This window comes from Medicago sativa, chromosome 2, assembly GCF_051527215.1.
Source record: "Medicago sativa cultivar Bolivia chromosome 2, Bolivia_mono, whole genome shotgun sequence".
NCBI lineage: Eukaryota > Viridiplantae > Streptophyta > Magnoliopsida > Fabales > Fabaceae > Medicago > Medicago sativa.
The window spans coordinates 17,858,308-17,872,041 of NC_140750.1; the positions used below are offsets into that span (position 1 = coordinate 17,858,308).

The 13,734-nt window shown below is 33.5% G+C and overlaps 1 protein-coding gene and 1 pseudogene across 2 annotated transcripts; one reads left to right on the top strand and one right to left on the bottom strand.

The window, feature by feature from the left end:
• Positions 1–2,202: 2,202 nt before the first annotated feature.
• On the bottom strand, positions 2,203–13,499 carry LOC146945126 (ent-kaurenoic acid oxidase 2-like). The gene is made up of 8 exons (XM_085743492.1): positions 13,212–13,499; positions 4,230–4,707; positions 3,769–4,032; positions 3,476–3,565; positions 3,305–3,383; positions 3,094–3,200; positions 2,865–2,983; positions 2,203–2,519 (listed from the first exon to the last, which is right to left on the bottom strand). The coding sequence occupies exons 1-8, from the start codon at positions 13,448–13,450 to the stop codon at positions 2,420–2,422; spliced, it is 1,476 nt and encodes a 491-aa protein (XP_085599618.1). The 5' UTR covers positions 13,451–13,499; the 3' UTR covers positions 2,203–2,419.
• On the top strand, positions 7,740–10,943 carry LOC146945127 (uncharacterized; annotated as a pseudogene). The gene is made up of 2 exons (XR_015026255.1): positions 7,740–9,034; positions 9,540–10,943. The product of XR_015026255.1 is annotated as an uncharacterized LOC146945127 (transcript).
• Positions 13,500–13,734: the final 235 nt, after the last annotated feature.

The window sequence follows — 13,734 nt, forward strand, 5'->3', positions numbered from 1 at the left end:
CAAAGTTGTCATCAAATGGATGTCAAAATATCATTACTCTTAGTACAATCCAAATTCTAGAAGCCAAAACTCAAAAACTATGCTTCGGATTTTAAAATTCGAGCAAAGACAAAAGAAGATATTAGAAGGACACGTGAGAGGGATTTCACTAAATTATAGGTGAAATTGTGTTGTACTTTAAGTTATGTGCTAAATAGATGTTTAGAAGAAAAAACAACAACAAGCGAACATACAAGCACAACAACACAATTCAGCGGACTCGCGTATAGACCCGAAACCAAATTGCAAAAAAAAAAAAAAGAAGAAGAGAGAGTTGTGCAGGAATGAACACCAGTAATAACAACACAACTAGGGACAAGTCTGAACTCCAGCCTTTTACAAATGGTAATAAATCCGACTGCCAACATGGTAGGGAATCCACCAACCAACCACTCACTGCGACACAAAACATCAAGTTTAAACGGCCATTTCTAGCCTGTCAATCTGAATCCTCCGTCAAATGGATTTCCTTCAAACGAAAACCATGTTCTGATAGAGATGAAGTTCATCATAAAGAGAATATCCACGACCAAAACAAACGCCAACACCACACATCGGAAAAGAAACAGGGACGCTGTCCGGAGATCTAGAATGGATGGATAACTTACTACTTTATTTATTACTTAGAACGATTTTATACACTTGTCAAATTTGTCATCAAATACCTCTCAAAATGTTGATGGATTGTGTGTGGGTGGTTGGGATTCGTCGATAGCTTCCATCAGGTACCAGGTTTGCGTGGATCTAACGAGAAATGAGCGAGTTGTGGTGGTGCTGGTCCACAACCTTGTGAGTAGAGAGATAAATTTTTGGGGAATTAGTCACTTTAGTCCCTGAATGGGAAAGGAGTAGTCACTTTAGTCCCTGAATGCAGATAAACTGCAAAACAGCCCCTGATTGTAGACTCTGTTAGTCAATTTCAGGGACTAAAGTGACTAACGAAGTCTACATTCAGGGACTAAATTGACTAACGGAGTCTGCATTCAGGGACTAAATTGATTAACAGAGTCTACATTCAAGGACTATTTTGCAATTTATCTCCATTCAGGGACTAAATTGACGTCTACTTTCCTATTCAAGGATTAAAGTAACTAATCTCCCTAAATTTTTGGACCGCGATCTTATCTTATCATATATAGTAACTAGTAATTGTAGTGATTTGAAAATAAATCAGACACGTTTCACTAATGCTCTATGCGACAATTAACCCTCACAAATTACTTTAGAACTATCTTGCCACTCAAAAACTTCTACTCATGCGACAATCTCATTTCTCAAACAAAACAAAAATCTTGTTCTAGAATTTCAAAAAATGTAACAAATTAAAATATAGCTACAAACTGCGAATAAATTTTCTAATTGAATTTTGATGACTATAAGAGTCCATTCAAATCTGTAATCACAGATGAATTTATATTTGATATCACTTGAATCCAAAATTTGTCACAATGCACAAAAATCAGATAGATCACAAAACACAACATACAATACTTCACGATTAATCATGTTCACAACAACATCAACATAACAATCATAATCATTTAAAACAACATAATAGATCCAAGTTCACATCAAAATTCTAGGTTCAAGAGGCAAATTCTAGTCTTAGCCAATGTTAAATTATGGCTCTTACGCCACTAACCTCCAAAAAGAAGTTTTGTCCTCGAAACTAAGACAAGAGTAACAACTCAACCAGTTATCACTAATGTCGGCATCGACTTAACTGTACACTAACTGCAACCCTCTACAAAGTTGTTTTGACTTCAAACTCTAAATTATGGCTCTTACATCACACTAGGTACTCCATGAGCTTACGCATGCACTCCAAGTTCTCAACATCTCAACATCTACCCTCGAAATTCTTTTACAAACTGCAATCGTAGGTAAGATTGACTTGTTGCATTTAACATGATGCTCGCTCCCTACCAACAAGAGATTGGGAACGATCACTTAGGTTGGTCTGGTGGTATTGGTTTGAATTCTCTTTAGACTTTCATTTTCTAATAAATACATATTGTCCCGAATGAGTCCGTCATCCGGAGCATTCTTAATTCTTTTCAAGAGCATGTACATATCCTAACTCTGGAAAGTATAAAAGATTTTTTATGGAAAAAAAGAAAACAAGAATTTTTTTTCTTTTGAATGAGTAGATAGAGATAATCATAAGCTTAAAGGGTAGCATGAGACTTGCTAATTATATTTATTTCATATTTGTATAAGCTGTGAAACTTCCTACACTTTTTCATCCAACTATGATAACGTAGCTGAAAGTAGCTTAGGATTTGTGGATTTATCAAAGGGCAAACATGAAGATATTTTTCATATATTACATAGAACCATATTCATGTCATAAGCTCTCTCTCTTTCTTCCACTTGAAGTTTATGTAGATGAACATTTCTTGACCCTTCCTAAGCAATTGTCCATTGGCCTTGTATGTGGTAAGTATCTAACAGGACATTTAGGATTAAATTGTTCAAGCCTGTGCAGTCAAGAAATAACATAATATTGTTAATAAAAATCATGTTAGAAACAATAGCTTTTTTAAAATGAATTAGCAAAAAAATGTTAAAGATGGTTTTATATTCATTAGAAAAAATACAGACGTTACATTGATCCTAGAGGAACAGGACTCGAATTCCTTATGAATTACTCGGAGTCCTATTCCTCTCGGATCAACATAACGTTAGCATAAAACTGCTAAGAATTAAAAGGAGTTTGAGGATAATGGATCAAACCCTAGCGAAGAAGAAAAATACTAACATACTAACTTTTTTCTTATGAAAATGATTGTATCAAACGGAAAAATAGGTTTATAATTACTCACTGGTAATTTAGAATGAAATGATGAAGAAAAACTGCTATTTCCATTTTGGCAAGATCATTGCCAGGACACAATCTAGTTCCTGCTCCAAAGGGAAGGAATTCCCCTGCCTTGTGTTCCTTCTGTAAACAAGTATCACCAAATTAAAATTAACAGGTGCATAATACATGGATTAATAAAAATAATGTATTCATTAACCAAACTGAATCAAAAATAACTTCTTGCTACTTACATTCCATCTATTAGGATTAAATTCCTTTGGATTTGGATATATTTCAGGGTCAAGGTGAACTGATCTGAACCATGTTAGCACTTTCCAACCTTTTGGAATGGTGTAACCTGCATCAACCTTATAAAGTTAGTATTTTTGTGACATGAAAGTTTGAAATCATAGTGTAATCTAGCAGTGAGAAAATGAACAAATATGATGAACAAGGACTAACCATTGATCATGACATCCGATTTCGCCTCTCGAAAGACAACCAATGAGAATGTTATCACGCGCATTGTTTCATCGATCACCTATGAAATGTAGAAAAAAGTAAGAAAAACACATATAACCATGGTTGATTCAGTATCAGTTGATATTAAACTGAGAGTAACAGATAACATACTTTATAAAGAAAATCCATGCCGCGAATTTCCTTAAGTGTCAACCCTTCTTGTGTTGGAGGCCTCCTCTTTATTATTTCTTCTTGTTCTTCCTATTCAAGGATTAAAAGACATTAGAATATAATAGTTAATGTTTCGAGTTACTCTCTTAGAAGCCATGACACAGACACGACATTGACACCCAAACATAAGATTTTGAGACACTTTTCAAGATGAAGCGACTAATGAAAATGTTTATGTACATCAGTAATTGTAAATTTAGACGAACGAAAAAACAAAATAATTTGAGTAATACCTTGGCCTTTTGAAGATATTCTGGATGCTTTTGTAGGAAATAGGTAGCCCACATGGTAATATGTCCTGAAGACTCATGACCAGCATTCAAGTACATTAACATTATATCGATGATATCTTCATCACCCAATTTTCTTCCATTATCATCTTCAACATCTACAAGAGAATCCATCATATCTTTGGCTTTCTTTTGTGAATATCTCTTCCTTATTTTTCTTCTCTCATCCACAATAGATTGAAATATCGCGACTAGATTTTTCCTAGCCTGAAATGAATGAAAACAATAAGAGACAAAGATTTTCAATAGCTTTTTCCACAAGAAATGACATGTAGCTTTACCATATAGTTAATCATGTGAAAAAATTGAACTCTGCATTCTATTCAAATCAGAAGCAAATAAACGCGAATAAAACATTTAGTGATATAGTTCACATACTTTATGCTCAAGAGAGTAAAGTTTACCTTGAGAGCTTTATAATATGCAAATCCAGGAACATTTATGTGCATAGCTCTAACTCCATGATTAAGTATTGTGTATTCTTTTTCCAAAGCCTCCATAACAGGTTCACTTTCTGAGCTAAGGAAAATATGCATAATGATTTTAAAAGTAAGCTTTCGAATCTCGGTTAAAAACTCAATTTGTCCCATGTTGGACCATTTCTCTAACGAACTTATAACATTTTCTTCGATATATGTCAAGTACAAAGACAGTGCTTCCATGCCATTGATCGAAGATGATGTTAAACGCCTAAGGCGCTTGTGTTCATCGTAAGCCATTGCAATGAATGAGTTCTTTCCAATGAGCTCTATCGTTGATCGAGGCCAACCAGGTGTGAATTTTTCATCATCTGTTAGAACTCTTTTGCATGCTTCAGGTGTTGTCACAATCACACTTGGGTTACCAAACATTAAGGCTTTGTATATTCCACTAGTTCCATATCTACATATTTAGTTCAATGAAATGTTATTAGTGAAACTTCATAGTTCACAAATTAAAATTCAAAATACAAAAGTTTATCATTATGTTACTTATTTCAAAATACTTAATCAATTCAATTACTACTGATTTTAGGCCACAAAATGGTGAGCCCAAAAAACACTCAAATCAATTCAATTACTACTGATTTGTCAAGATAAGACCATATATTCTTTGACTGAAGCTCAAATCTTTGTCTTATGATGTGTTTGCTTTAGCGGTAGAACTCAACCATGCGCGCGTCTGGAGAGAAACTAGGATTCCTGGCTTCTGTTTTTTCACGTTGGGGTGGGTTTGTAACGTACGAAATACTTGTCAAACGCCAAAGCAAACACACACTTAGAATTTTTTTTATTTTTTTATCTTTGTCTATTTAAAAAGTCTAAAATGATTGATTATTAAAAAAAGAGTCTAAAATACAATATTGTTTTTATCATACTATCCAATCAAGGATAATTTTCATTAAAATATTGGCTAAAATTGTGAGTTGGTGACAAATTGACACAATGTTAAAATAAAATTTTATGCAGAACATATCTGATTTGTAATCTTTTATCATACACGACGAACTATAAAAAATATTGATTGTACGAACTTAATTGTTTAGTTAATGTAGTTAAATGACATAAGTGTCTCCATCATCATTTTGGGTACCATCATTTTGTCCTGCATATATTAACCAATGTTGTGTTTCTTTAACAAAAAATAACCCTACTCATTGTAGGTACGTTCTAAAATATCACAATCAAAATAAAGTGGAAACAAAAATCTAAAAACATATATTTTACATAGCATGCGTGACCAAAAGTAACATCAACCATGAAAATTAGAAAGAAATATCTTTGTCTGTACAAAGTATCGGAAAGTTATGTTGGACATTGACTAATCTAAATTGAGCTTAGTCACTATGTTTTCTATATTTACAATAATCAAATTCGATTCATTACATAATAAAACCAAACTGTTCACTACTTAGAGTTACGGGTGGGAAAAAAAATCAAAAATTCAAAACGAAGAGTTGAACTGAACCGAACCAAACCAAAAAACTCTGAACAACTACTGACAATTATAGAACTGAACTAAAACTGTTTGATTCGGTTCTAAACAATTCGGTTCAATTTGAAACAGTTTTGTTCAGTTCGGTTCTAAACAGCTGGGTTCGATTTTAAAACTTTTAAAATTCGATTTCGTTTGGTTTTTTTATATTTTTTTTCTACAGTACCAGTAATAACAGTTCGATTAGGTTTGGAACATTTCAGTTTGATTCGAAATGCAAACAGTTCGCCTCGATTCAATTATTTTAAATTTAGCAAACGGTTCAGTTCGATTTGGTTTAGTTTTCATTTCGAACTGAGCCATGTGCACTCCTATTTAGAGCCGCATGTGTTCATTGGGGTGTTCAATCCTAAGAATCATCAAACTCAACCCGTTAAAAGAAATTTTGCGTTAAATCTATTAGTTTTTCAATATAGTTCATGTGTTAGAAATTTTAAAATATGAAATTTAATCTTTATGTTAAAATATATAATTTTTATATTAAAATATATAATGTCTCACAACTCGAATCAAGTCATCCATCATCGAGTTAGGTTAATTCGGATTTCTTTAAAAAATTACAAAGCAATAAATATTGAGTGAGTCAATATTTATTGGAAAAATTAGTATACAATATATCGCTTTGTAAATTTACAAAGCGGTCAATTATTTAAGAAAAGTAGTATACAATTTATTTACAAAATCGACTCAACCTGACCCATGAAGTCATGTAGATTGATATGATGAACTTTTGAAATGACTCAAATTAATAGGGTTTTGTTTATTTTTGATATGATGAAATTTTGAAATGACTCAAATTAATAGGGTTTTGTTTATTTTGTGGAAATCTATTCTATTTGCAATTTTTAAAATATACATTCATTTCGTTCCGGTCTTCCCTCAACATTGATTTCGATCCTAGTACGAAGAGGGTGGAAGGGAGTGGGTTCAAACCAATCATCTAATTGATGAAATTAACTTGTTACTTTCGAGACTATTGAAATGAACTATATAAAATTACAGTTGGGTATAATGATTTTTATTAAAATAATAAAAATAATTCTTTGGGGTTTTTTTTCATTGTTTTAAAAAATGTATACAATTACTTTCTTCAAAAATCGACTAGGGGTTTATTAGCAAAAAAAACATTGACCTCAAATAAATTACTCACTGACAAGTGACAAGTGCCAAATATTTTAGGTCGAAAAACAAAAATTACTCCCTCCGGTCACATTTATAAGCAAAAAACACATTTTTAGGTACATTGAATAACTAATGTATCTAACATATAAATGTGACCGGATACATTAATTATTCAATGAACCTAAAAAGGTGTTTTTTGCTTATAAATGTGACCGGAGGGAGTACTTCTTAAGAACAAAAGTTACTTCTAGATGCTCTCCTAGGGACTTTCATTGATAACTCTTCCATTTTATTGAGAAATGATATTTGTACAACCTTTTTGTGACAACCTTTAGACAATTTTCTCTCTCATACTCATATTATATTTTTACACTCTATCTTCATTTTTCTCTATCCATTGTTTTCGACCAATAAGAAAAGAAAAAAGAGAGGTTGTCATCAAAGTTGTTTGCAAATGGTTGTTCAAATATCATTGCTCCACTTTATTCCTAAGAGACCATCCCCAATGGGGTTATTGAAAGCCTATTGAAGCCTATTGAACCATTGGAGAATTGCTTGTTGAGAGTGACATGGAGGAGTTGGGTGATGAATTGATTCAACAAGTTGAATCCTGCAAAGGGGAGACACGCGGCGCGCTTTCATTGTGTGAAAAATGGCGCGTGCATTACACGCGCCGACAGGGCGCGTCAGCTGCAAGGAGAACGGAAAGAGAAAGACTTTTGGTTGGATAAGGACAGCTGGCGCGTTTGTATTGGCTGGCTGGATTTTAATTATCTTCATTTTTTGCCCTCAATTATTTCGATGGAAATAAATTTTTTTTTACCAAAATTCGTGATTTTTTTTCTCTATAAATAGAGACTTGGATCATTTGATTTGGACACAGGAAAAAAAAATCAAGTTTTTCGCTCTCTTAATCTTATTATTAGCCTTTCTTTTGAAGTTTTAGTCTTTGATTAGTGAAATGGATCCCAATAACAATCAATTCAACATCCAAAATTCTTCTGATTACCCACTTAACTACCAAAATCCCAACAATTATCAACACCCAAATCAATTCCCAACCAACATCCTCAAAACCCAAATCAATTTCCAAACCAACATCCTCAAAACCCAAATCAATTTCTCAACCAAACTCCTCAAAACATGTCTAATTTTGGTTTTGCCTCAAATTTCAATCACCCATCCTCTGTTCCAAACAACTTTCATCCATATTATAGATCTATGATGGGATATCCATCTCAAACACCCCCATTTAATGGTTATATGCCGATGATGAATGGAAATTTTCAGAGTCTTGGTGAATATCCTGAATTTTCATCACAAATAAATCGTGGTGGAATGACAAGATCTAATGAAGTCACTCCAGAGGATACAACTCCTAAGAGCAAGAAAAACCAGCAACCATCATGGAACACTGAACAAAATTTGGTGTTAATTAGTGGGTGGATAAAATATAGAACATCCAGTGTTGTCTGGAGAAACCAGACAAGTGAAGCATATTGGGGTAAAATTGCTGAGTATTGTAATGAGCATTGCTCATTCGATTCTCCACGCGATGTCATTGCATGCCGAAACCGTTTTAATTATATGAGCAAATTAATAAATAAATGGGTTGGTGCTTATGATATCGCTAAGCGTCAGCAAGCAAGCGGTTGGTCGGAAGATGATGTGTTGACAAAAGCCCAGGAAATATATGCATGTGGGAAGAATATTCAATTTACTTTAATGGAAGAATGGCGCGCTCTCCGTGATCAACCTCGTTATGGCAGTCAAGTGGGAGGAAATGTTGGCTCAAGAAGTAGTGGATCTAAGAGATCTCACGAGGACTCTGTAGGATCTAGTGCTCGTCCAATGGGTAGGGAGGCAGCTAAAAAAAAAGGAAAAAAGAAAAGCAAGGACGCTGGCTTGGAGGAGGTGGAAAAGGAGTGGGTTCAATTCAAAGAAATGAAGGTGCAAGAGATGGAACACTTTAAAGAGTACACCGAAAAAATGGAAAAGTACACCGCAGTGCAACAAGAGAAAAACACATTGAAGAAAATGGACATGTACATAAAGTTAAGTTCCCAAGAGCATCTCGATGACAGGAAAAAAAATATGTTGGAAAACTTGGAGCGTGAGCTGTTTGGAAATTAATTTCACTAATATTTGTTTGTATTCGGTCAAAATTGTCAGTGTTGTCTAGTCCCCAGTGTTTACTTTAATAATTGTCAGTGTTGCTTCACCATCCGTGACTTTAATAATTATATCATCCGTGACTTTAATAATTCACAACTATTTGTCAGTGTTGCTTTAAATAATTCACTCCAATATCACAAATCTCCCCGTGCTACTTTAATAATTCACTCCAATATCACAAATCTATTTGTCAGTGTTACATCTACTATTTGTCAGTGTTACATCCACTTTAATAATTCACTCCCCGTGCTTTAACAAACACTTTAATAATTCACTCCTCGTGCTTTAACTATTTGCTTATATATAAGGACTTGAATAGCATTCATATCTACTTCCAAATCTATTTGCCACTTGAATATTGTTTAAACTATTTCCTTTCTCAAATTGCATTCATATCTACTTCCAAAAACTATCAATGGATCCTTTTGGTTTTGATATGGAAGCCTACTTCCAAAAACGTGATGCTGAAGACACTTATATCGTCAATCGATTTATTCAGCGTCGAAAAAAATTAGAGGAAAGTAGTGGATCTCGTAAAAAAAATATTTAAATAGAGATCATGCAGCAGCTAACCAAAGACTCATTGACGACTACTTTGCCAATGAGCCTACATATGACAATGCAATGTTTCGTCATCGGTTCCGGATGCAAAAACACATTTTCCTTCGAATCGTTGGAGACCTTTCAAGTAGTGATAACTACTTCACCCAGCGAGTTGATGCCACCAACAAAGAAGGTATATCACCATTAACAAAATGTACCACAGCAATGCGAATGTTAGCATATGGTGTGGCAGCAGATGCGGTCGATGAATACATCAAAATAGGAAGTAGTACAGCATTGGAGTGCTTACTTAGATTCTGCAAAGGAATCATACGACTGTATGAGCAAGTGTACTTGAGAGCACCAACCCAAGATGACCTGCAAAGAATACTACATGTTAGTGAAATGCGGGGGTTCCCAGGGATGATCGGGAGTATTGACTGCATGCACTGGGAGTGGAAAAATTGTCTTAAAGCATGGGAAGGTCAATTTACCAGAGGGGATAAGGGAACCACCACAGTTATTCTTGAAGCAGTTGCATCTCATGATCTATGGATCTGGCATGCCTTTTTTGGATGTCCGGGAACATTGAACGATATAAACGTTCTAGACCGGTCACTAGTGTTTGATGATGTGGAACAGGGAAAGACTCCAAGGGTGAATTTCTTTGTGAATCAACGTCCCTATAATATGACATATTATCTAGCTGATGGTATCTACCCTTCTTATCCAACTTTCGTCAAATCAATTAGACTTCCTCAAAGTGAACCCGATAAGTTATTTGCAAAATATCAAGAGGGATGTCGGAAGGACATCGAACGTGCTTTTGGAGTGCTTCAAGCTCGATTTAAAATCATCCGTGAACCAGCTCGCTTGTGGGACATAGCCGATTTGGGTATCATCATGAGGTCATGCATCATATTACACAATATGATTGTTGAGGATGAACGAGATACATATGCTCAACGTTGGAGCGATTTTGAGCAATCTGAGGGAAGTGGATCTAGTACACCGCAACCATACTCGACCGAGGTGTTACCCACTTTTTCAAATCATGTGCGTGCTAGATCCGAGTTGCGTGATCCAAATGTTCACCACGCATTGCAGGCAGATCTAGTGAAGCACATATGGACAAAGTTTGGAATGTTTCGTAATTGAAGATCATTTGTATCGTACTAAATAAATTACGTGTGTTGTGTGCTTGTTTGTTGTCTTGCATTTTAAGCTATTCGTGTGTCGCGTGCTTAGTTTGTTGTATTGCATTTTAAGTTAAGAAAATAAAAATAAATTATTTAAAAAAATATTTTTTTTTAAAAAAAATTATTTGTATTATTTTAATTTAATTATAATCGATAATTATAATTTTATGCAATTATAAAAACAAAAATTAAATAAGAATAAGAAATAAAAAGTGGTGGGGTAGGGTGTTGAATGAAAACTATTGGAGTGGTAAAAATTGAATGTGTGTTGAATTAAGAGAGAGAAAATGATGTGGAGTGTTGGGAATTGAAAAAGTGGGTGTTGAAGGTTATTGAATATTTTTTACCATTGGACATGGTAACAAGATGACAGTACTACTTACTAGGCTGTAGTACAGTTTTATATCCTACATATTAAAATGTTAAAATGCTTGTCGTATAATCCAATTCCAAATAGAGTAGTATGGACAAAATTTTAATTAATTTACCTTGAAAATTAATTTTGATAAAAAAAATAAATAAAGCACTACCGCAACATGTTAGAACCTAGAGTATAGACCATCCTAATCATGCATACTATATATATACATGGCCCACATTGAGATGGACTGCTCATCATAACGTACGTGTAAAGACATAAAACTTTATTTTTTAAAGAAAAAGGGAATGCTCTTTTTGAAAGAAAAAAAAATCATGTTTTATTGGATGATAATTTTTTATGTAAATTGCAAACTATAATAACTTTTCAATAAAAATTTAATTAATTTCCTCAAAAAAAAATAATTTAATTAACAACTGAAGGGCATAAAGCAATTACGACGAAATTTGGAGTAACAATGTATCATGGTGTCCACAAATTAATTTTGGCTTCTGCCCCTAATAGAAAAAAGAGAGAGACAGTATAGTTGGGGGAAAGAGAGAGGTTAAGTGACAGTGAAAATGACAAACAAGTGCCTCTTGAAAGAATTGTTTGTGTTTGGAATTTGTAAAGAAGTGTCCGTCTTTTCGTTTTTATTTGTAATAGACGATAAAATGGTAAAAATAATTAAGTGAAAATAAAATTGAAAGAAAATGGTACACCAAAACGCTATTTTTTATATAAGATCAAAATAATGTTTTTCATAGTGTTTAATATTGGAAAGGAAACAATTCGGTCAAAAAGAGTATATCTTCTTTATATATTGGTATAGATAAAGGCAACATTATAGTAGTAACAACACACAAACCAATTAACATTGTCCCATACTTCCATATAAAATCTTTTTAGTTTTGATTGGAAAAGTTTTATGATTTGGGAACTAAATAAATTTGTCATAAATTTGTGATTATAATTCAGTTGATAGGAACAATGCATTATACTCCTTCTGTTTCAAAATACATGTCCAAGTCAACCACTTCACATATGCCAATGCACAATTTTGACTGTTAATATCTTTAATTATCTAAAGTAAAAAATTATAAAAATTTAATATTTTGAAAATATTTGTCGAGACAAATCAAACAACATCTTACATGCTAATATTTGTATTTATACATTAGTAAAAAAGTATGGTCAAAGTAAGTCAAATGAATAGTGCACATTGCAAAAATTGGACATGTATTTTGAAACGGAGGGAGTAATATATAGAGGTTGGGATTTGAACTTCAAACACCTGCTTATCACTTTAAAAGATGAATTATAACCACTAGACTACTTGACTATAAAAAAAAGGCATAATTTAACTCTATAAAATTGATTAAAAACGAGTAAGGATCATCTGTATAAGTTTTCATATATTCCTTTCCTATAGATAACTTTATTCTAAATACACACTAAATGTGAAGACTTCTTCCACAAAATATTCAAATATTTGTTTACCAAGTTGTAGGAATCTAGTCTCTTCCTCTAAAGGCAACCCCAGTTGATGAATACATGTTTTGTAAGTTCTTATTAAGTGCTATCCCTTGTCTATGAAAAAATTCCTTTATTTTTCCAATAAATATGTATAAGGATATCTCCTTTCATCTATAATGAAAATTAAATCACTTGAAAAACATATTAACATATATATCTTTGGGACCACTATTGCAGTTGCAGCTTTAAGGACACGCAGAGAAGCAGTTTGTCTGTCTCAAAACTGTGACCTTAAAAGGTGAAGATCGTGATAACTATTTTTAAGGTTATCTTCACTTCACTATCATAACGCTATAGCTTTGGTTTTGCATCTAGTTAAATTTGATGCTATTACAAAACCATCTTCAAGCTAGCTAGTACTTAAATAACCTTATGTTATGAATCAAAGACCATAAATAGATAATAAGTAGTGATAAATAAATACGCAGATAGATAGATAGATAGATAGATAGATAAAACACGCGAAGATTGCGGAGTACCTCGAGACAAAGGAGGAGATGAAGGAATCAGGGTCTTTAGACTTGAAAGCTCTAAGAAAGGACCACATGTTACCAATGAAGGGCCAGCCCATGTCACCAGGTGGTAGAGAGTACTGCTTCACACCTAATTTGGATTCATAAAGCCACCAATTTACATTTTTGAGAATGGATCTTAAGATTATAAGACCACCACCAATGGCCATAAGGACCACCCACATGGAACCCATCTCTAAAATCATCACCAAACTTCAATTCAAGCTACCTCACTCAATTGACTCAACACTCTTTATGTCCCTCACTCTTTTTCTATGTATTTATAAGGAAACATGTGTGAGTGATAGAAAGAGGGAAATGAATAGGAATAAAATGAAAAAATAATAGTAATAAAAAAGGAATTTTGACAAGTAGTGGGGCTAAAATTAGCGTGTATAGGCATATATATGAGGCCGGCCTTGTTTTCCCAAATTTTGTTCTGTCACTACCCTACCTAATTAGAAAGTGAGATAATTTGGATGAGATTTTG

What these genes read in the sequence shown, in the direction of transcription:
- LOC146945126 (XM_085743492.1), bottom strand. Translation starts at nt 13,450, where the DNA reads ATGATTTTAGAGATGGGTTCCATGTGGGTGGTCCTTATGGCCATTGGT. An exon ending in GCATGGATTTTCTTTATAAA is followed by an intron (nt 3,384 to 3,475) that starts GTATGTTATCTG and finishes TACATTTCATAG; the next exon opens with GTGATCGATGAAACAATGCG. An exon ending in TTAATCCTAATAGATGGAAT is followed by an intron (nt 2,984 to 3,093) that starts GTAAGTAGCAAG and finishes ACTTGTTTACAG; the next exon opens with AAGGAACACAAGGCAGGGGA.